At 43.1% G+C, this 23,814-nt stretch overlaps 1 protein-coding gene across 4 annotated transcripts in view; it reads right to left on the minus strand.

Annotated features, from left to right (window-relative positions):
* The window catches only part of LOC112216778 (GRAM domain-containing protein 4-like), a 66,102-nt gene that overhangs the window by 32,545 nt on the left and 9,743 nt on the right, over window positions 1-23,814 (minus strand). For 3 of the 4 annotated variants that reach the window (XM_042300057.1, XM_042300056.1, XM_042300055.1), the window contains exon 3: window positions 13,061-13,181. In XM_042300057.1, coding sequence (XP_042155991.1) covers window positions 13,061-13,181 — 121 coding nt within the window. Of the gene's footprint in view, window positions 1-13,060; window positions 13,182-13,501; window positions 13,711-23,814 lie in introns of those variants that run through there. The other variant, XM_042300058.1, reaches the window with a different exon arrangement.

The following is a 23,814-nucleotide window of genomic DNA, read 5'->3' on the forward strand; positions in this document are numbered from 1 at the left end:
ATGCTCTTTAACTGATTGATGCCCACACCCGACCGCCCGACTAGAATCACTACTCTGGAATGTTCAGACTTAGAATGTGCACAATACCTAGGTGTCTGGTTAGACTGTAAACTCTCATTCCAGACTCAAATTAAGCACCTCCAACCCAAAATTAAATCTGGAATTGGATTCCTATTTCGCAACAAAGCCTCCACTCCTGCTGCCAAACATACCTCGTAAAACTGACTATCCTACCGACCCTTGATTTTGGCGATGTCATTTACAAAATAGCCTCCAACACTCTACTCAGCAAATTGGATGCAGTCTATCACAGTGCCATTCATTCTGTCACCAAAGCCCCATATACTACCCACCACTGCGACCTGTATGCTCTCGTTGGCTGGCCCTCGCTTCATATTCGTCACCAAACCCACTGGCTCCAGGTCATCTATAAATCTTTGCTAGGTAAAGCCCTGCCTTATCTCAGCTCACTGGTCACCATAGCAACACCCACCTGTAGAACGTGCTCCAGCAAGTATATTTCACTTGTCATCCCCAAAGCCAACACTTCCTTTGGCCACCTTTCCTTACAGTTCTCTGATGCCAATGACTGGAACGAATTGCAATTAAAAAATAAAATAAAAACCACTGAAGCTGGAGTCTTAGCTCCCTCACTAACTTTAAGCACCAGCTGTCAGAGCAGCTTACCGATCACGGCACACAGCCAATCTGTAAATAGCACACTCATCTACCTCATCCCCATATTTATCCTCTTGCTCTTTTGCACCCCAGTATCTCTACTTGCACATCATCATCATCATCATCTGCACATCTATCACTCCAGTGTTAATGCTAGATTGTAATTATTTCACCTCTATGGCCTCCCTACTCTTCTACATTTGCACACACTGTACATAGATTTTTCTATTGTGTTATTGACTGTACATGTGTTTGTGTAACTCGTTTTTGTTGCACTGCTTCGCTTCATCTTGGCCAGGTCGCAGTTGTAAATGAGAACTCGTTCTCAACTGGCCTACCTGGTTATATAAAAGGTGAGAGAAAAAAAAGATGAGAGTTCAGAGCTCAACAAGGTTATGACAGGAACATTAAGGCAGGAAGTGGTGATAATGAAGGAAACATTGTTCAGAAGTAAACATTCTCCAAACGTTGTGGACTAATGGAAGTGTGCATGTGCTGTACTCTACATTTAAATGACACCAGGGCCAAGCTTAGCGCATTGCACAGAGCTAGCAGAGTTAACGAGAGCCGCGAAAACGTGGTCTACGCCGAGGCAAGTAGCACAGAGCCGATGGGAATCATACCCACAATTGAAAGGCAAGCTTTGCTAGGCTTGGGTGCTTTTTCTCCCCCTTCCCTGACTGTAATTGACTGTAAGCCTGTCAACATCTCGTTTCGACCGGACGGACGAAAGCAAATGGAATTACCAGATAGCCAGCTACTCACACTGCTACAACGTGAAGTTGAGAGACACGGGGTAACGTGAGTTTGAGTCAGGTAAGCAGGATGACAGCTTTATTTACCAGGGTGGTGGGGAATAAATGCAGTCTTCATACTTTCGGTGTAGTGAAATTTGAGCGAACAGGGACGCTAGCTAATTAGCTGGTTATCTTCACCTGAGTGATGATGCCGTCGTGTGAAAAACAGAATAGTGACCCGGTTTGTAAACCAAGTAACACGAGGTAGAAACACACAGCTAGGTCATCTTCTACAGGGGAATTTAAAAAGGGATGGTGCTTCAATGGTGGCGTAACACACTAAGAAGAAACAGCGCCGCTAATGTTAGCCAAACAAACTGAATGGGGGTTTAGCGCAGAAGTTGACAGCTAAAGCACCTGTGGTGCCGTTAGCCCACTAGCTAGCGAAGACACTTGAATGTTCAGCTAACTCTGAACGGTGGGAACCGATGGTGAGCTAGAGACCACAGGTAAAATTTGCTAAAACTAGTGGAAACTCATAGGCGGGATGCTAAAGCAGTGGAGCTAGCGAGCTATCAATGCTAGTTGCATGCATGCCAGGCAACAGGTGTACCGTAGCTAGCAGTCTACAAAAAGCGCTCCTAACAAGCTAACTTGAAATCAGTCAAATTAAACTGAAGTTCCTGAAAATAGAAAAGAAGCCACAACGCTCTGTGGTGGGTGGCATCCCCCAGGAAGAGTAGCTGGTGCTTTCACAACAGCTAAATGGTGATCCTAATAAAATACCAAATCCACACCAAAAGGAACCTTTAAGAGAGCTAGTATTCTGAAGAAAGCTGCTTAACAAGCTAGTAACCAAATAGACTTGTGAAGTGGTGAAGAAACCATAGCATTGTGGGGTGTTATATAGATTGGCCTGTTAGACGTGCTTGAACAAGGCTTAACCAATGACCCATAGTGAGATCTGAAAGAACTACAATTATATTCTATATAAATGAATATGACTATTACTGACGGTATATGCCCATGTTATATCATCCATATAACGTATTGAATATAGTTTAACGGCTGTGTCCTAAACAGCATAATTACAGTATTAGCCTGCTGACAACCAGGGAGATGCATGCCACTGTAAATAGCTGGAGAGAAGACATAGGGATGCCTGCTTGTTGCTGCCTAATGTTTGATGTATTGAGTTAAACTCCTTATATAAATTTAAACATCCACTGTGCAATGTCTTGTTATCTGCAGTACTTTATGCTTAAAGGAGGTATCTCATCATGAAGTACAGACACACCCCCGGACAACAGGCTGCAAGCAGTGGAAACCAAACCAACGACAGTACTGAGATTCCTCTTCTGCACAACGAGTAACACGTAAAACACAGATCTAGCTAGGAAGCTGTGAGTAGCTCAGTCAGTAACCAGTCATAATAGAGCCAAACAAGCACCTGTATCGATAGTGCTTTGTCGTTCTAGGAGACATTGTCGGATTTTTCACAGGGTACATGAAGTGAGAGGGTTGTAGGGAAGAGAGGTTGAATCAGCCATGACAGAGAGAGCGAGATCTAAACTATACTAATCGGTTCTGAGAGCCAGGAGCTACCGTAGGGCAACAGTGACACAACAACAATGTAACACACACACACACACACACACACGTGAGAGAGAGAGGGACCAGCTGTTCTTTCTGTCTTTCAAGCATCGCAACACACCCACTGACCCAACATGAGGAGGAAGTTACGACAAGCTTCACTCAGTTGATCTATGTGTGTGTGTGTGTGTGTGTGTGGAGTGGGATTTTTTTGAGCAGCAGACACCTTTTGGTAATGTGATATGCACACCGGACACACTCCCATTCACAACGGGGCGATAGAAACTTGTCAGCTCAGTTTGTGAATGCAAGGAAGAGTTGCCTTCCCTTGCTAGCAGTAACTAGCTGGCAGCCTGGCTAAAAAAAAAATTGCAAGTTAGCTAGCATTTTTAGTTTCCCACATCTACATGTGAAAAAAAAAAAAAAACATTTATATATGCCCTGCCCTCCTGAGGGGCGCAGCATTCTAAGACACTGCATCGCAGAGTTGTGGCGTCACTACAGCCTGTGTCATTATGGGTCATTACCAGCCGTGACCGGAACTCCCATAGGGCGGGGCACTCTACAAACCTACATTGGGTCAACGACTCTGGTTAGTGCTACAACAGCACTGGGAAAACGGTCCCTGTAGAACTGAAATGGAAGGAGTGATTAGTTGACAATATCAATAATCAGGCAACAAGAACAAACAGGATCACCACAACAGACAAGCCTGCTGTTTCCTCACCGACTTTCCATCTCATATAGTGAGGGGTGTTGCATCCCAAATGGCACCCTATACCCTACATAGTACACCATGTTTGGGCCCTGTTGTACCAGTCAAACATTGGACACACGTACTCATTCAAAGGGTTCTTTACTTTTACAATTTTCTACATTGTAGAATTAATAGAATACATCAAAACTATGAAATCATGTAGTAACCAAAAAGGTGTTAAATCAAAATATGTTTTATATTCTTCAAAGTAGCCACTGTTTGCCTTGATGACAGCTTTGCACACTCTTGGCTTTCTCTCAATTGATCAGAAATACAGTGTATACATTGTTAATGTTGTAAATGACTACCTTAACCAAATACATTTAAACTCAGTTTCACAATTCCTGACATTTAATCCTAGTAAATATTCCCCGTCTTAGGTCAGTTAGGATCACCACTTTATTTTAATAATGTGACATGTCAGAATAACAGTAGAGAGAATGATTTATTTCAGCTTTTATTTCTTTCATCACATTCACAGTGGGTCAGAAGTTTACATACAATCAATTAGCATAGAGTTTGGCAGCATTGCCTTTAAATTATTTAGCTTTTGTCAAACGTTTTGGGTAGCCTTCCACAAGCTTCCCACAATAAGTTGGGTGAATTTTGGCCCATTCCTCCAGAGTCAGGTTTGTAGGCCTCCTTGCTCACACACACACACTTTTTCAGTTCTGCCCACAAATTTTATATAGGACTGATGTCAGGGCTTTGTGATGACCACTCCAATACCTTGACTGTTGTCCTTAAGCCATTTTGCCACAACTTCAGAAGTATGCTTTGGGTCATTGTCCATTTGGAAGACCCATTTGTGACCAAGCTTTAACTTCGTAACTGATGTCTTGAGAGTTTGCTTCAATATATCCACAATTTTCCAGCCTCATGATGCCATCTATTTTGTGAAGTGCATCAGTCCTTCCTGCTCAAAGCTCCCCAACATGATGCTGCCACCCCCGTGCTTCATGGTTGAGATGGTGCGTTTCAGCTTGCAAGCCTCCACTTTTTCCTCAAAACATAACGATGGTCATTATGACCAAACAGTTCCATCAGCCCAGAGGACTTTTCTCCAGAAGTATAATCTTTGTCCCCATGTGCAGTGGCAAACCGTAGTCTGGCTTTTTATGGTGGTTTTGGAACAGTGACTTCTTCCTTGTTGAGCGGCCTTTCAGGTTATGTCGATATAGGACACATTTTACTGTGGATATAGACACTTTTGTACCCATTTCCTCAAGCATCTTCACAAGGTCCTTCGCTGTTGTTCTGGGATTGATTTGCTCTTTTCGCACCAAAGTACATTCATCTTTAGGAGACAGAACACGTCTCCTTCCTGAGCGGTATGGCGGCTGCGTGGTCCCATGGTGTTTATACTTGCGTACTATCGTTTGTACAGATGAATTTGATACCTTCAGGCATTTGGAAATTGCTCCCAATGATGAACCAGACTTGTGGTGGTCTACAATTATTTTTCTGAGCTCTTGGCTTATTTCTTTTGATTTTCCCATGATGTCAAGCAAAGAGGCACACCGATTGACTCATTTTCTGGAATTTTCCGAGCTGTTTAAAAAGGCACAGTCAACTTAGTGTATGAAAACTTCTGACCCACTGGAATTGTGATACAGTGAATTATAAGTGAAATAATCTGTCTAAACAATTGTTGGAAAATATACTTGCGTCATGCACAAAGCGGATATCCTAACAAACTGGTTTTGGAAAGTCGGTTAACAAGAAATTTGTGGAGTGGTTGAAAAATGACTCCAACCTAAGTGTATGTAAACTTCCGACTTCAACTCTACATAGGTGTACAGAGGCCAATTATCAGCAAACATCTCTCCTGTGTTCCAATCGCATGTTGTTAGCTAATCCAAAATCATTTTAAAAAGGCTAAACTTTTACAATTATGTTAGCACAGCTGAAAACTGTTAAAGCAATTAAAGAAGCAATAAAAAAAAACCACTGTACTACCTCCTTCACAGAACAGCACAAACTGTCTCTAGCCAGTATAAAAAAAGAGTGGGAGGCCCCAGTGCACAACTGAGCAAGAGGACAAGTACATTAGTGTCTACTTTGTGAAACAGATGCCTCACAATTCCTTAACTGGCAGCTTTTATTAAATAGTACCCGCAAAACACCAGTCTCAGAGTTCCTCTGTCAAGTGTCTGTTCTTTTGCCCATCTTAATCTTTTCTTTTTATTGGCCCGTCTGAGGTATGTTTTTTCTTTGCAACTCTGCCCAAAAGGCCAGCATCGTAGAGTCACCTCTTCACTGTTGACATTGAGACGGGTGTTTTGCGGGTAGTATTTAATGAAGCTGTCAGTTGAACTTATGAGACGTTTGTTTCTCAAACTAGACACGAATGTTGGTACATAATGCAAATAGTCTGGTTAGCCATTTGATTACCTGTTCAGGAGTCTTATGGCTTGGGGGTAAAAGCTGTTAAGCCTTTTGGACCTAGACTTGGTGCTCCAGTAGCGGCAGCTTAGCTCCAGTGATGTACTGGGCCATACGGACTACCCTCTGTAGCGCCTTGCGGTCGGAGGCCGAGCAGTTGCCGTAACAGGCAGTGACGCAACCAGTGCTCTCTATGGCGCACCTGTAGAACTTTGAGGATCTGAGGACCCATGCCAAATATTTTCTCCTGGAGGGGGAAATAGGCTTTGTCGTGCCCTCTTCACAGCTGTCTTGGTGTGCTTGGAGCATAATAGTTTGTTGGTGATGTGGACACCAAGGAACTTGAAGCTCTCAACCTGTTCCACTTCAAAGAGAATGCACACTCCCCTTTTCCTGTAGCATCTCGTTTTTCAATGGCATATCCATTATTTTAGTCGAGTTCGATTGATCTCTTCTGAGAGTTCTAGTAGCATATTAGCCTGTCTAGTGGCGTGAGGTTTTTTTCAGCTGTTCAGACGGGCCTCAGAACAACTATAGGCAATGCTATAGTCTAACCACGAGCAAGTCTCATCCACTCAGACCCCATATGCTTGTCTCTCTCTCTCTCTCTCTCTCTCTCTCTTCACGCTGCTCCACTACCTCCCCACACTGAACAAACTGTGCAGAGATAAACAGAGATGAACAGAACAGAAAGCAGAGATGAACAGAAAGCAAGAATAAACAGAGCAAAGTCCATTTAGCTGCTAATGGATTCTCATGCTTCACCGCTCCTACTGGTCCAATTACACTGGGAGGAAGAGAGGGATAGAGGACGGGAGAAAGAGAGCAGAGGGGGGGCCTGGTCAGGACCTGTATAACCCAGAAACAGATTCACTCTAGTTCACGAACACAACAGTCCCCTACTGCCATTGAGTATGACGTGTGTAGAGAGGCCAGGGACTAAACACATCTCTATTCTGACCTTCAGCAAGGCAAGGCTGCCATGTTGGTACCATCTTCTATAACATGATGAAGACTAACTCAAACATCAGCTATGGAAGACTGTCATTGGTAACAAAGCAGAGGTGAATAATGCATGAGTATGTCAAGTGTATATGCAGATTATCTTTTAGATAGACTTCCCCTCTATCTACCTCCCCTCTCCATACAGATCCCACACAAACAGGAGAGTGAACTTGAAAGAGCAAATTGCCCTGACCAAAAAAAAAAGTGGGCTAAGTACCAACGACACAAATGGCACTCAGCTCTGTAGACAACATTCATTGGGACATTATTGGTCTGTCTAAATGAGTACTGGTGATGAGACCGTGCTGTTATTAGATGCCGAGTCTCTCATCCATCTGTGTGTGTGTGTGTGTGTGTGTAACAGGGTCTTCATAAGGACCCTCTACAGGGCTGAGGGAGACTACGGCTAAATAATTAACCTGCTAAAAGAATACCTAAATAAGAAAAACTTAACAGAATACACCTGGCAGCCATACCAGCTTTAGCTAAAAATATTTAATTTGGATTTGATGTAATTTGACATCAAATGTTACATATTTATAATACCAGTCAAAAGTTGACACTCATTCCAGGGTTTCTTTATTTTTACTATTTTCTACATAGTAGAATAATCGTGAAGACATCAACAACTTTGAAATAACACATATGGAATCATGAAGTAACCCAACATTTTTTTTTTTTTAAACAAACATATTTTGAGATTCTTCAAAGTAGCCACCCTTTTCCTTGATGACAGCTTTGCATTCTCTCAACCAGCTTCATGAGGTAGTCACCTGGAATACATTTCAATTAACAGGTGTGCCTTGTTAAAAGTTAATTTGTGGAATTTATTTTCTTCAAGTGCAGTTGCAAAAACCATTAAAACGATATGATGACACTGGCTCTCATGAGGACCGCCACAGGAAAGGAAGACCCAGAGTTACCACAGCTCAGATTGCAGCCCAAATAAATTCTTCAGAGTTCAAGTAACAGACACATCAACTGTTCAGAGGAGACCGTGTGAAAAATCAGGCCTTCATGGTCAAATTGCTGCAAAGAAACCACTACTAAGACACCAATAAGAAGAGACTTGCTTGGTAGAAGAAACATGAGCAATGGACATTTGACTGATAGAAATCTGTCTTTTGGTCTGATGAGTCCAAATTTGAGATTTTTGGTTGCAACTGCCATGCCTCTGAGACGCAGAGTAGGTGAACGGATCTATGCATGGGTGGTTCGAACTGTGAAGCATGGAGGTGGTGCGATGGTGCGTTGCTGGTGACACTCAGTGATTTATTTAGAATTCAAGGCAAACTTAAACAGCATGGCTATCACAGCATTCTGCAGCGATACGCCATCCCATCTTGTTTGCACTTAGTGGGAGCATCATTTGTTTTTCAATAGGACAATGACCCAACACACCTCCAGGCTGTGTAAGGGCTATTTGACCAATAAGGAGAGTGATTGAGTGCTGCATCAGATGACCTGGCATCCACAATTACCTCACCTCAACAAAATAGAGATGGTTTGGGCAGAGTTGGACTGCAGATTGAAGAAAAAGCAGCCAACAAGTGCTCAGCATGTGGAAACTCCTTCAAGACTGTTTGAAAAGCATTCCAGGTGAAGCTGGTTGAGAAAATGCCAAGAGTGTGCAAAGCTGTCAAGGCTAGGAGTGGCTACTTTGAAGAATCTCAAATATATTTTGATTTGTTTAACGACTCCATGTGTGTTACATTTCATAGTTGATGTCTGTTATTCTACAATGTAGAAAATAGTAGAAAATAAAGAACACCTTGAATGAGTAGGTGTCCAAACCTTTGACTGGTACTGTATGAGGCAAAAGGTACAGAATGGCACCTTTTATTTAGGGGTATTTTAATACATATCCATTTAACCATTTAGAAGTCAAAGCATTTTATGCATCTAGTCCCCCCATTTGAAGGTGTCATAAGATCATACCCCCAAAACATGTGACCCTGTCACCATTACTAATAACAGAGGCAGTTAGCATTTTTGGGGGTGGTTATGATATTTATGCACTCATTCACGATTGTCACATCTAGTCCCACTCCGATGTCGCGAGTTTACTAACCACCGGTCCTGGCACCCCCTCATTATGGACACCTGCACTTCCCTGATTATTTAGCCCCCTTTGTTAAATCATTCCTTAGGTGTTAATGTCTCTCACGTTCAGTTCGCATCCCATGTTTGTTCTTTTGCATCTGTTCCGTATTAAAAACTCACCTTCTGCTTTCTGACTCCTGAGTTTGTAGAGTACCAAGTTTGATGTAACCATTGCGTGCTTGGAATGAGAACGAAATACTAACCTTTGAAATAAATACACTACAGTTGAAGACAACTGGAAACTCTGGAGGGGGTTCGAGTACCGACTGGCAAAATGTTTAACAGTCATCAAACTCTAAAATCTAAGTTGAGAACTCTGGCCTCTTTCTAGAGCTCCGACCTAAAGATCACTGACGTCATGAGTTGACCTTGTTCCCCCCACCCGAGTTCCCAGCATCTTGAAAGCCCCATGTGCCTCACCCTAATAATTTTGTCCCTTTCCCCCTCAATTTCACCTACTGTTTTGACTTGGTGGTGCACAGGTAGCCTATAGACTGTTTTAGCTAAATGTAATCTAATATTGTAAGAGCTTTCATTATCTGCTTATATGCCCCCTTTATTTATCCTACTGTTCTGACTTGGTGTACAGGGAGAATACTGTACGAACGAACAGCCCATGTTCTGTATTCTGTCGCTGTACATTTCAAAAGTGCTGATCAAATAGTTATACTGACTACATCCATCCTAGCTCGCTCATTAATGTCTTAATATAAATTACGGATGGCCTCTTATGCGCTTGTCGGTCCCTTATGCCATAATTTCAAAATCTCAATAATCAGTAGAAAACACATTTGTTTAGGCAAGTCAGCCATAGTAGCTATGTCTTTTTAAAAAGGCAGTAAATGAGGCTGAATGAACTGTGTCACTGCCAGACAAGGCTGATAGCCAGGTGTAGAGGTGGTAAGGAGTCAATCCATGGTGCTGAAAAGAAACCACTGCTGTTGGGACAGCTTTATGTAGGCCCTAACAGTTTGTGGGCACAGGTTGTCACCATTATAGTGCAATTTATGTACTGTTTAGTATATATATTTATTTTATGGTTGATGCATGCCAACAAAGCCACTACACATCACTAAACAATAATATATATATATATATATATAAAAATGGGGTGTTTGCCCCATCAAGATTTACATGCCAAAATCGCCACTGGTAAGAGGCACGTCAGCAACAGAACAAACTATAATCAAGTAAAAAAAAATTGGGGGGGACAGCATAGCTAGCTAACTAGTAGATTTACATAATCAACAACATGAATGATCAGCTGATAGCCCATCCTCTTTAACCAATGTGAATCTTTATGAGGCATTGCAATTAGCTTGCTTTTAATTAGCTTACATTCTCACTACAGAGTCAGTTGGTAATTTATGAATTATGGAAGTCTTTTGGTGTGCCGTTTTATTTAACAGGACTTAGAGTCAAAGTGCTTTCATTTCTAAATAATAATTATTCTTTTTTTTATTTATTTTTTAAATCGGTATGTATGAAAAATACAAAAAAAAAAAAGTGATATTCTGTACTGTCGCCACATAAAACAAAAACATTTGATCTCAAATCCAAAATTTTGGAGTATAGAGCTAAATTTAACATTTTAGCTTCACTATCCAAATAATTACTAGGAGAGTGTCTATTTAGCACTGTACATGTAGCCATATAGCTTTAGCTTCACTATAGCTTTGGACATACAGCTTTAGCACTGGCAATTAGCAATAGCTTCAAGCCTATAGCTTCAGCCATATACAGTGGGGCAAAAAAGTATTTAGTCAGCTACCAATTGTGCAAGTTCTCCCACTTAAAAACATGAGGCCTGTAATTTTCATCATAGGTACACTTCAACCATGACAGACAAAATGAGAAAAAAAATCCAGAAAAATCACATTGTAGGATTTTTAATGAATTTATTTGCAAATTATGGTGGAAAATAAGTATTTGGTCAATAACAAAAGTTTCTCAATACTTTCTTATATACCCTTTGTTGGCAATGACAGAGGTCAAATGTTTTCTGTAAGTCTTCACAAGGTTTTCACACACTGTTGCTGGAATTTTGGCCCAGTCCTCCATGCAGATCTCCTCTAGAGCAGTGATGTTTTGGGGCTGTTGCTGGGCAACACGGACTTAACTCCCTTCAAAGATTTTCTACGGGGTTGAGATCCGGAGACTGGCTAGGCCACTCAAGGACCTTGAAATGCTTCTTACGAAGCCTCTCATTCGTTGCCCGGGCGGTGTGTTTGGGATCATTGTCATGCTGAAAGACCCAGCCACGTTTCATATTCAATGCCCTTGCTGATGGAAGGAGGTTTTCACTCAAAATCTCATGATACATGGCCCCATTCATTCTTTCCTTTACACGGATCAGTCGTCCTGGTCCCTTTGCAGAAAAACAGCCCCAAAGCATGATGTTTCCACCCCCATGCTTCACAGTAGGTATGGTGTTCTTTGGATGCAACTCCAAACACAACGAGTTGAGTTTACCAAAAAGTTCTATTTTGGTTTCATCTGACAATATGACATTCTCCCAATCTTCTTCTGGATCATCCAAATGCTCTCTAGCAAAGTTCAGACGGGCCTGGACATGTACTGGCTTAAGCAGGGGGACACGTCTGGCACGGCAGGATTTGAATCCCTGGCGGCGTAGTGTGTTACTGATGGTAGGCTTTGTTACTTTGGTCCCAGCTCTCTGCAGGTCATTCACTAGGTCCCCCCGTGTAGTTCTGGGATTTTTGCTCACCGTTCTTGTGATCATTTTGACCCCACGGGGTGAGATCTTGCGTGGAGCCCCAGATCGAGGGAGATTATCAGTGGTCTTGTATGTCTTCTATTTCCTAATAAATTGCTCCCACAGTTGATTTCTTCAAACCAAGCTGCTTACCTATTGCAGATTCAGTCTTCCCAGCCTGGTGCAGGTCTACAATTTTGTTTCTGGTGTCCTTTGACAGCTCTTTGGTCTTGGCCATAGTGGAGTTTGGAGTGTGACTGCTTGAGGTTGTGGACAGGTGTCTTTTATACTGATAACAAGTTCAAACAGGTGCCATTAATACAGGTAACGAGTGGGGGACAGAGGAGCCTCTTAAAGAAGAAGTTACAGGTCTGTGAGAGCCAGAAATCTTGCTTGTTTGTAGGTGACCAAATACTTATTTTCCACCACAATTTGCAAATAAATTCATTAAAAATCCTACAATGTGATTTTCTGTATTTTTTCCCCCTCATTTTGTCTGTCATAGTTGAAGTGTACCTATGATGAAAATTACAGACCTCTCATATTTTAAAGTGGGAGAACTTGCACAATTGGTGGCTGACTAAATACTTTTTTGTCCCACTGTAGCCTTAGCAAAAGGCTTTGGCCATACAGTTTTAGCCCACGTGTTAGCTTCAGCAATGCATACTCACACTCTCAGGGATGCAGAGGCACACTGGCAGACCTGTGGATGGAAAAACTGCACGCACACACACACACACACACACACACACACACACACAAGCACAGGCCACTACACGTGCTACACTACAGCAGCATAGGCTTGGTACAGTATGTACCCATCCCTGAGTTGGGTTAATGGGGCAGGGCAGCCACATTGGCCAGAGGCATTACGAGTGTGGCTGACCCAGCACAGAGGTGTGTGTTAGAGTATGAACCAGTTTCCCCAACTCCCTCGTACATCCCTCCACCACAACACCCATTCCTCCAGCCTCTCCCATTCTCACACAGACTCCCCCAATTCATGTCCACAAGCAGATCGCAACAGAGGACGAATAAAAAGCTACAGCAGCTAAAACGTGTGTTAGGGTTGTTAAGGTCACTTACGTAGGAAGTGTTTCTCCAGTAAGGCAATCTCTAGATGACCCTTCACCTCGTTTAGCCGGTCCGACTCGCTCCTCTGGAAGTCTTGAAAGGCTGCAGCCATGTTAAGAGCCCCCGAACCCGCCTGCACACAGAGGAGAAGTGCACGTTCATACAGGCGTAATATTAAACGCACACGCACACACACTGGAAGTCCTGAAAGGCGGGCTCCATGGTGAGAGCCCCAGAACTCATCTGCACGCACGAACACACACCAAGAGGCTAAATTAACATTAATACAGGCATGACATCACACACAGAAGAAACGCACGTTAAAAATAACATACATGAGATCGACTTAACACACATTAAAACAAGCATGAATAAAACCCACACACACACACACACACACACACACACACACACACACGGCGGAGTAGCTATATCTCCAGTATGATGACTCACACAGCCAGTGCGTTTCCCTCCCGTTTTGAAAAGCGTTGCAGAGTAGATCCCTACCGACTGACTGTCCTCTAGTTCAAACGCAACACTGATGACTCAACCACTCTCTACCCCCAACTGACTCATGGCTTTAGTTCACGACACCGCATTACTCCATAGATTACCAGACCAATACCAGGTGAGAGAGAGATGGTGAAAGAGGGGAAGAGTGGAGGGGGGGGGAAGAGGATCAGTAGATGAAAAAGATGTCAAGAGAAAGCGACAGAAATAGGATTGTGTTAAAGAAAGCAACAGAGGATGATAGGAGGGAGGAGAGAAGGAAAGCGTGGAAGCTGCAGTTATTCTGAGCCACTGCAGGTTTACCAGCCGCCAACGGACCAACGCAGGCAGGGTGTCCCTTTAAGAGGCTCCTGCCACAGACAAAGACAGTCACGGCCAACACACACATAAAGCCGAACACACACTGCAGCAGCAGCTTCTCCCTGCAGCATTCCTGACTGCAGCGTGTCTTAATCTGTTATGTTGCCTGTCAAGTGCATGAGAGACAAACACCGCATGAGAGAGAACAAGGGATGAGAAGAGAGAAAGGAATTTAGTTAAAGATGCCCTACTTGGGATGCAGCCAGTGATTAACAAGGGATGAAGAGAAAAGACGGTGAGATGAATGAAAAACTAAAAACAGAGAGCCTTCACTCTGTAGCCCAAATGTCAGAGAGTTGATTTGAGAAGGGGGATAGAGAGAAACAAGAGGGGAGGGGCTAGACTGGGTGCGTCTGGAACAGGAAGTAAACACCCAGGTCATGTGATCTGGTCCTGAGGAGTAAAGAAGCAGCAGTGCAGAACTAGCATGGAGTATCTGCAGCACTGAGGAACGAGTAGTAGTGTGTGTGTTTGATGATTTTATTTGTTCAACTTTTATTCTCATTTACAATGACGGCCTACCAAAAGGCCCCCTGCGGGGACGGGTGCTGGGATTAAAAATAAAAGTGTAGGACAAAAACACATGACAAGAGACCACATAAAGAGAGACCTAAGAAGACAACACATCATGTGTGTTGGGGGGGTTGGTCTATGTTGCAGAGCCCAGGAATTTAAAGAACTAGGACGCTGCGTAGCCCAACAAAAGGTTATTTCTCAAACTCTGGATGAATGGGGGAAGCATATTACGGGCATCTTCATTTACAAAACCACTGTTCAGGTCTACTCCCCCTCAGTTCTATGCTTCTATTTCTATGATTGTGAAAGTGATTTTTCAGAAAATTACTAGAAAGTCAGCAGCTGGCATTGAGCTGGTCTCATGTTTGATCCTGGGCAGAAAACATAGAATTATTAGGCTTACACCGCATAACGGACTATTTTGAAATATCGACAGTAAGATTTACAATACCGCTCAAGGGTACCCATAAAAGACACCCCCACCCATGAAATCTAAGATGTGTCAACTAATGTATCTACTTCAGTGCTCCAGCTATACATTTGCTAACTAAGATGGCTAGATGTCAAGATCAAGCTTCTTGGTTACACCAGACATTCAATCCCCTCCTGGATCAAGATCCGTTGCCTAAATTGTTGTGTATAATTTTTTTAAATTATTAATATTTTTGTACACTCAGTGTGTGTGTACAAAAAAATAATAACACTGTCCTAATATCAAGTTGCTCTCCCCCCTTTTGCCAACAGAACAGTCTAAATTGATTGGGGCATGGACTCTACAACAAGTTGAAAGTGTTACTCAGGGATGCTGGCCCATGTTTACAATGCTTCCCACAGCATTTGGCTGGTTGTTTGGGTGGTGGACCATTCTTGATACACATGGGAAACTGTTGAGTGTGAAAAACTCTGTAGCTCTTGACACAAACCGATGTGCCTTGCACCTACTACCATAGCCCATTCAAAAAGGCACTTAAATATTTGGTCTTGCCCATTCACCCGCTGAATGGCACAAACACAATCCATGTCTCAAGGCTTAAAAATGCATCTTTAACAGGTCTTAACAAGTGACATCAATAAGGGATCACAGCTTTGAACTTGATTCACCTGGTCAGTCTCATGTAAAAGGCAGGTGTTCTTAATGTTTTGTACACACACAGAAAGTATTCAGACCCCTTGACTTGTTCCACATTGTTACATTATTAAAGCCTTATTCTAAAATTGATTAAACGTTTCTCAATCTACACACAATACCCCATAATAACAGTGAAAACAGAAGGCATTTTTGCAAATAAATAAAAAACAAAATCCTTTACATTAGTGTTCAGACCCTTTATTATGAGGCTCAAAAATTGAGCTTAGGTGAATCCTGCTTCCATTGAACATCCTTGAGAGGTTTCTCCAACTTGGAGTCCACCTGTGATAAATTCAATTGATTGGACATGATTTGGAAAGGCACACACCTCTCTATATAAGGTCCCACAGTTGACAGTCATGTCAGAGAAAAAAAACAAGCCATGAGGTCGAAGGAATTGTCCATAGAGCTCCGAGACAGGATTGTGTCGAGGCACAGATCTGGGGAAGGGTACCAAAACATTTCTGCAGCATTGAATGTCCAAGAACACAGTGGCCTCCATCATTCTTAAATGGAAGAAGTTTGGAACTACCAAGACTCTTCCTAGAGATGGCAGCCCGTCCAAACTGAGCAATCGGGGGAGAAGGGCCTTGGTCAGTGAGGTGATGACCTGATGGTCACTCTGACAGAGATCCTCTGTGGAGATGGGAGAACTTTCCAGAAGGACAACCATCTGTGCAGCACTCCACCAATCAGGCCTTTATAATAGTGGCCAGACGGAAGTCACTCAGTAAACAAAGGCACATGACAGCCTGCTTGGAGGACTCTTAGACCATGAGAAACAGGATTCTCTGGTCTGATAAAACCAAGTTGAAATCTTTGACCTGAATGCCAAGCATCACTTCTGGAGGAAACCTGGGACCATCCTAACGGTGAAGCACGGTGGTGGGAGCGTCATGCTGTGGGGATGTTTTTCAGCGGCTGGGATAGGATACTAGTCAGGATTGAGGCAAAGATGAACGGAGCAAAGTACAGAGATCCTTGATTAAAACCTGCTTCAGAGCGCTCAGGACCTCAGACTGAGGATGAAGGTTTACCTTACAACAAGACAACGACCCTAAGCACACAGCCAAGTCAATGCAGAAGTGCCTTCGGGACAAGTCTGTGAATGTCCTTGAGTGGCCCAGCCAGAGCCTGGACTTGAACCTGATCGAACATCTCAAATCAAATCAAATTTTATTTGTCACATACACATGGTTAGCAGATGTTAATGCGAGTGTAGCGAAATGCTTGTGCTTCTAGTTCCGACAATGCAGTAATAACCAACAAGTAATCTAGCTAACAATTCCAAAACTACTACCTTATAGACACAAGTGTAAGGGGATAAAGAATATCGAACATCTCCGGAGAAATCTGAAAATTGCTGTGCAGCGATGCTCCCCATCTAACCTGACAGAGTTTGAGAGGATCTGCAGAGAATAAATGGGAGAAGCTCCCCAAATACAGATGTGCCAAGCTTGTAGCGTCATACCCAAGAAGACTCGATGCTGTAGTCGCTACCAAAAAGGTGCTTGTGTGTAGATTGATGAGGGAAAACAACTTAATCCATTTCAGAATAAGGCTGTAAACCTAACAAAATGTGGGAAAAGTCAAGGGGTCTGACTACTTTCCGAATGCACTGTGTGTGTACCATTTTTGTTGTTTAATAGCGCCCCTTGTGTAAACCTTCGGCAATACAGTATACCCCAATATGGTACAGAAACGGTATGACAAAACTGGATACCTTCCAACCCTAATAATTATATCTGTGGCAGGTAAACCGTCAAACTACAAGCTGCATAATGGTATATTTGACGTGTGATTATAGGGGAAACAATTTTGTCCAATCGAAGACAGACCAATAACAGATCCCCAACATCAGAGACAGACCACTCACAATCAAACAGAGGGCACACCTAACAATAGAAAGACCTCAACATCACTATCAGAGCATTCCAGCAAAGATCAATGATAGCTCCACCCACCTGGTCTGTTGTGATAGGAGGGAGTGTTAGGGGGGAAAGGATGGATGTTTTATAGCAGAAAACAGTGAGGACATTACCCTTTCTTTCTATAGTTTTGTCCAGCTCCAGTGCCAAGTTGGATGTGTGCAAAACAGTCTCCGTTCATATAGGGAGCAATAAGGGCCCCATGAGACAGCTGTAGGCTGTAGCCCTCAGGCTTGGCCTGGTGTTGTAGAGAGGGGCTGGACTGCTATACAGTCTGCCAGACTACTAAAGTAGATGCCTGTTCACGTTGATAGAACTCCTTCCACATTAGGTCAAGCAAACAACGCCTTAGCGAAGGTCGGGAGTTAAAAAATGACTTGCAAAAAAACTCCTAGTGAGATTTGCTCTACTTAGATGGGGATTAAAAAAATAAATAAAAAAATGGGCTGAACCATAACATTACAGAAGCATGGAATAGATTCATGATTGCTCCGAGATACAGTCAAAAGTACTCCTCTTCAATATAACCAATCCGAAAGTTCCATAGTTTAGCTAAATATTGATTAGAATGCATCGGAGCCTTGTACCTTTGCAGAAAGCCTTAAAATCAGGAATGGGGACAGTGCATTGACATGTGGATGGATCACTTGCACCTACAATCTCAGTGTTGTATGAGATATTGAATGAAAAGCTACAGGAGATAGGTCATACTAGAACGGCCATACTAGAACGGCCAGGAGGAATCGCCGCTGAGGAATTGCCTCCTGTCATGCTATTTGTTTTATCTTATTCACCCTCAAGCTACAGACCGGCTGAGACATCTTATTGAGCTGAAAATAAACATTTACTCCACTTCTCTTCCATCAATAGCCTTCTCCTGTCATCATCTAACCCCCACAGAAACAAGACAGAGACTAGTCTAGAATAGAACAAGAGAGAGAGGTACATACAGTACAAAGAGACGGTTTAGAGACAGTGAGAGAAAGATAGCGAGACCAAAGAGACGAGAAGTGGAGGAAAACAACTACTTTCGTATCATCTGATGCCAAGAAGCCATAAGGTGATGTAACGCTAACCGTTAACACAGAGTAACCTGAAGCAGCAGCAGTACTCTAGGCTACTGGGAAGAAGGCGTGGCAACGGTTGGTGACCCAGTATCTCTGGCACTGTTCCCAGTGCAGGCTTAAATCACAGAGGGAGAACATTTTGGGTGTGCTGTGGCCAGGGGATTAATACTCGTGACCAGTGCGCCAGTTCATTAGAAGTGCGAGTTAACCAGTAAGATTAGGTGTGTCAAACTCCTTTTCCCAGGGCGCGCATTCAGTCTTTACCAAGGTCTGGAGGGCCGCACTTAAATTTACTAGATTTCCTCACCGTAAAAATAGTCCTCTTTCCATCATTATTGGAACTTGAGATGCTGCTGGACTGTTTAGCTTTAGCTGACTGTTAGCAAGCTGGACAAAGGAAACTGACCACAAATGTAGGTCCATTATGTCTGACTACACAGTTTTCTGGCCACCTGCGGGCCAGATTGAATGGGCTAGAGGGCCAGGCCTGGAGTTTGGCACGTGAGTTAAGAGGTTAAACACAAGGGAATGGGAGACAATTTCAATAGTCTAAAGAATCCTACTCCCCTTTTTTTAACTTCCTAGTGGCACAGTGGTTTAAGGCACTGCATCTCAGTGCTAGAGGTGTCACTACAGAACCTGGTTCGATTCCAGGCTGTATCACAACTGGACGTGATTGGGAGTCCCATAGGGCGGCGCACAATTGGCCAAGTGTCGTCCGGGTTAGGCCGTCATTTTAAATTTAAAAAAATTAAAAATGTATTAAATTGTCCCTCCCCCCTTCAATCTACACACACACACAGCAAAAACTGTTTAGAAATGTTTGCTAATTTATAAGAAACTGAAAAATTACATTTATTCAGTACTTTGTTGGGGCACCTTTGGCAGCGATTACAGCCTCTGTCTTCTTGGGTATGACGCTACAACCTTGGCACATCTGTATTTGGGGAGTTTCTCCCAATCTCCTCTACAGATCGTCTCAAGCTCTGTCAGGTTGGATGGGGAGCGTGTTGCTGCACAGCTATTTTCAGGTCTCTCCAGAGATGTTAGATTGGGTTCAAGTCCAGACTCTCGCTGTGCCACTCAAGACAATTGAGACTTGTCCCGAAGCCACTCCTCAAATCAAAATTAAATTACTTACAAGCCCTTAACCAACAATACTTTAAGTTAAGAAAAAAATCGAAGTAAAAAAATTAAAAAGTAACAAATTATTAAAACTGCAGCAGTAAAATAACAAGCGAGGCTATGTACAGGGGGTACTGGTACAGAGTCAATGTGCGGGGGCACCAGTTAGTTGAGGTAATATCTACATGTAGGTAGATTTAAAGTGACTATGTATAGATTATAAACAGAGTAGCAGCAGCATCATTTATTTTTTTAATATATATTTTTAATAAGGGCCTGGGTAGCCATTTGATTAGCTGTTCAGGAGTCTTATCGCTCGGGGGAAGAAGCTGTTAAGAAGCCTTTTGGACCTAGACTTGGCGCTCCGGTACAGCTTGCCATGTGGTAGTAGGGAGAACAGTCTATGACTGGGGTGGGTGGGGTCTGACAATTTTTAGGGCCTTCCTCTGACACCGCCTGGTATAGAGGGCCTGGATGGCAAGAAGCTTTGCCCCAGTGATGTAGTGGGCCGTACGCACTACCCTCTGTAGTGCCTTGCGGTCGAAGGCAGAGCAGTTGCCATACTAAGCAGTGATGCAACCATGCTCTCAATGGTGCAGCTGTAGAACTGGGAGGATGAGGACCCATGCCAAATCTTTTCTGCTGAGGGGGAAATAGGCTTTGTTGTGCCCTCTTCACAACTGTCTTGGTGTGTTTGGACCATGATAGTTTGTTGGTGAAGTGGACACCAAGGAACTTGAAGCTGTTCCACTACAGCCCCATCGATAAGAAATGGGGGTGTGCTCGGTCCTCCTTTTCCTGTAGTCCACAATCATCTCCTTTGTCTTGATCACAGAGGGAGAGGTTGTCCTGACAACACAACCAGGTCTTCTAGAGCAACCATACAACCACCACCTCCTCCCTATAGGCTGTCTCATCGTTGTCGGTGATCAGCCCTACCACTGTTGTATCGTCGTCAAACTTGGTGTTGGAGTCGTGCCTGGCCATGCAGTCATGAGTGAACAGGGAGTACAGGATGCGGCTGAGAACACAACCCCAGTGTTGTCGTCTTGACTGTGTGCTTAGAGTCATTGTCCTGTTGGAAGGTGAACCTTCGCCCCAGTCTGAGATCCTGAGCAAAATTTCTGTACTTTGCTCCGTTCATCTTTGCCTCGACCATGACTAGCATCCCAGTCCCTACCTCTGAAAAACATCCCCGCAGCATGTTGCCACCAACATGCTTCACCGTAGGGATGGTGCCAGGTTTCCTCCAGATGTGGCGCTTGGCATTCAGGCCAAAGACCTCAATCCTGGTTTCATCAGAACAGAGAATCTTGTTGGCAAACTCCAAGCAGGCCGTCATGCTCCTGAGGAGTGGCATCCATTTGGCCCCTCTACCATTAAAATACATGATTGGTGGAGTGCTACAGAGATGGGAAAACCTTCTAGAAGAACAATCATCTCCAAGAGGAACTCTGGAGCTCTGTCAGAGTGACCATCGGGTTCTTGGTCACCTCACTGACCAAGGCCCTTCTCCCCCGATTACTCAGTTTGGACGAGAGGTCAACCGATTGATTTTTCAACGCCGATACCGATTTAAAAAAAATGGCCGATTTTTATTTATTTTTAATTACAGCCATACTGAATGAAAACGTATTTTAACTTAATATAATATCAATAAAATCAATTTAGCCTCAAATAAATAATGAAACATGTTCAATTTGGTTTAAATAATGCAAAAACAAAGTGTTGGAGAAGAAAGTAAAAGTGCAATATGTGCCATGTAAGAAAGCTAACGTTTAAGTTCCTTGCTCAGAACATATGAAAGCTGGTGGTTCCTTTTAACATGAGTCTTCAATATTCCCAGGTAAGAAGTTTTAGGTGGTAGTTATTATAGGAATTATAGGACTATTTCTCTCAATACCATTTGTATTTCATTAACCTTTGACTATTCTTATAGGCACTTTAGTATTGCCAGTGTAACAGTATAGCTTCCGTATCTCTCCTCGCTCCTACCTGGACTCAAACCAGGAACAAAACGACAACAGCCACCCTCGAAGCAGCGTTACCCATGCAGAGCAAGGGGAATAACTACTTCAAGAGCGAGTGACGATTGAAACGCTATTAGCGCGCACCCCGCTAACTAGCTAGCCATTTCACATCGGTTACACCAGCCTAATCTCAGGAGTTGATAGGCTTGAAGTCAAACCGTGCTGTGCTTGCGAAGAGCTGCTGGTAAAACGCACAAAAGTGCTGTTTGAATGAATGCTTACGAGCCTGCTGCTACCTACCACCGCTCAGTCAGACTACTCTATCAAATCATAGACAAAATTATAACATAACAACACACAGAAATACGAGCCTTAGGTCATTAATATGGTCGAATCCGGAAACTATCATCTCGAAAACAAGACGTTTGTTCTTTCAGTGAAATACGGAACCGTTCCATATTTTATCTAACGGGTGGCATCCATCAGTCTAAATATTCCTGTTACATTGCACAACCTTCAATTTTATAATTAAGTAAAATTCTGGCAAATTAGGCGGCCCAAACTGTTGCAAATACAACGACTCTGCGTGCAATGAACGCAAGAGAAGTGACACAATTTCACCTGATTAATATTGCCTGCTAACCTGGATTTCTTTTAGCTAAATATGCAGGTTTAAAAATATATACACTTCTGTGTATTGATTTTAAGAAAGGCATTGATGTTTATGGTAAGGTACACATTGGAGCAACGATACGCACCGCAACGATTATATGCAACGCAGGACACGCTAGATAAACTAGTAATATCATCAACCATGTGTAGTTAACTTGACTGATTGTTTTTTATAAAGATAAGTTTAATGCTAGCTAGCAACTTACCTTGGCTTCTACTGCATTCGCGCAACAGGCAGTCTCCTCGTGGAGTGCAATGTAATCAGGTGGTTAGAGCTTTGGACTAGTTAATTGTAAGGTTGCAAGATTGAATCCCCCGAGCTGACAAGGTGAAAATCTGTCGTTCTGCCCCTGAACGAGGCAGTTAACCCACCGTTCCTAGGCCGTCATTGAAAATAAGAATGTGTTCCTAACTGACTTACCTAGTTAAATATTTCTTTTAAATAAATAAAATAAAAATATCGGCCAAATCGGTGTCCAAAAATACCGATTTTCGATTGTTATGAAAACTTGAAAATCGGCCCCAATTTAAAATGGCCATTCCGATTAAATCGGTCGACCTCTAGTTTGGACGGGTGGCCAGCTCTAGGAAGAGTCTTGGGGGTTCTAAACTTCTTCCATTTAACAATGCTGCAGAAATGTTTTGGTACCCTTCCCAGATCTGTGCCTCGACACAATCCGGTCTCTGAGTTCTACAGACAATTCCGCCGACCTCACGGGTTGGTTTTTGCTCTGACATGCACTGTCAACTGTGGAACCTTATCTAGACAGGTGCTGTAATGTAACAAAATGTGGAAAAAGTCAAGGGGTCTGAATACTTTCTGAAGGCACCGTATATGAAGAGCGTACGCAATGTTTGTGTGTTTTCCTGAGGCCTCCTGCAGTCAGTGACCTCGCACACCCACTCAGTGAGCAGCTGCCCACATGCCTGGCATAGAAACACACGGCGGGCAGCCTGCGACCTCCACAAATACTGGGAGACGTACACACATGTGCGCAAAAAATGTGTGCACTCAGCCTAGAGTCCTAACCCTGCAAAGGACTCAATTTATATTAGAAACCAGCAGATGAGCACAAGAAACTGGCCTCCTTTGAGGAAATTATACAATCAAGTGACTAATCTACTGTTTTAATTTGGGGGGGAAAACACTGGCTGGCTGATGAAGCATGAAAAAGTCAAGATGACCGGCGCAGTTTAAAATATCCCCTTAAGACAAGAGAAGTCCAAACACTGAGATCATCGGCAGTAATGATATATTCATTGGCAAGCAGGGGAGGATAAATTCACGGAGTAACCATAGTGGATGAGAGTCTATAGAAGTACTGTGTTTACCCTGTGTCCCTCCCTCCATCCAGCCAACCCTCCCTCTGAAGAATGAACAGAGTAAACAGGAACAGAGCATATCAAACCGCCTTGTGTTTCCTTCACTCGCTTTCCCTTCCTCTCTGAAGTAGGTTTGTCTATTATGTCTTCCTGAGGGACATGTAAT

Source organism: Oncorhynchus tshawytscha, linkage group LG17, assembly GCF_018296145.1.
Source record: "Oncorhynchus tshawytscha isolate Ot180627B linkage group LG17, Otsh_v2.0, whole genome shotgun sequence".
Classification (NCBI taxonomy): domain Eukaryota; kingdom Metazoa; phylum Chordata; class Actinopteri; order Salmoniformes; family Salmonidae; genus Oncorhynchus; species Oncorhynchus tshawytscha.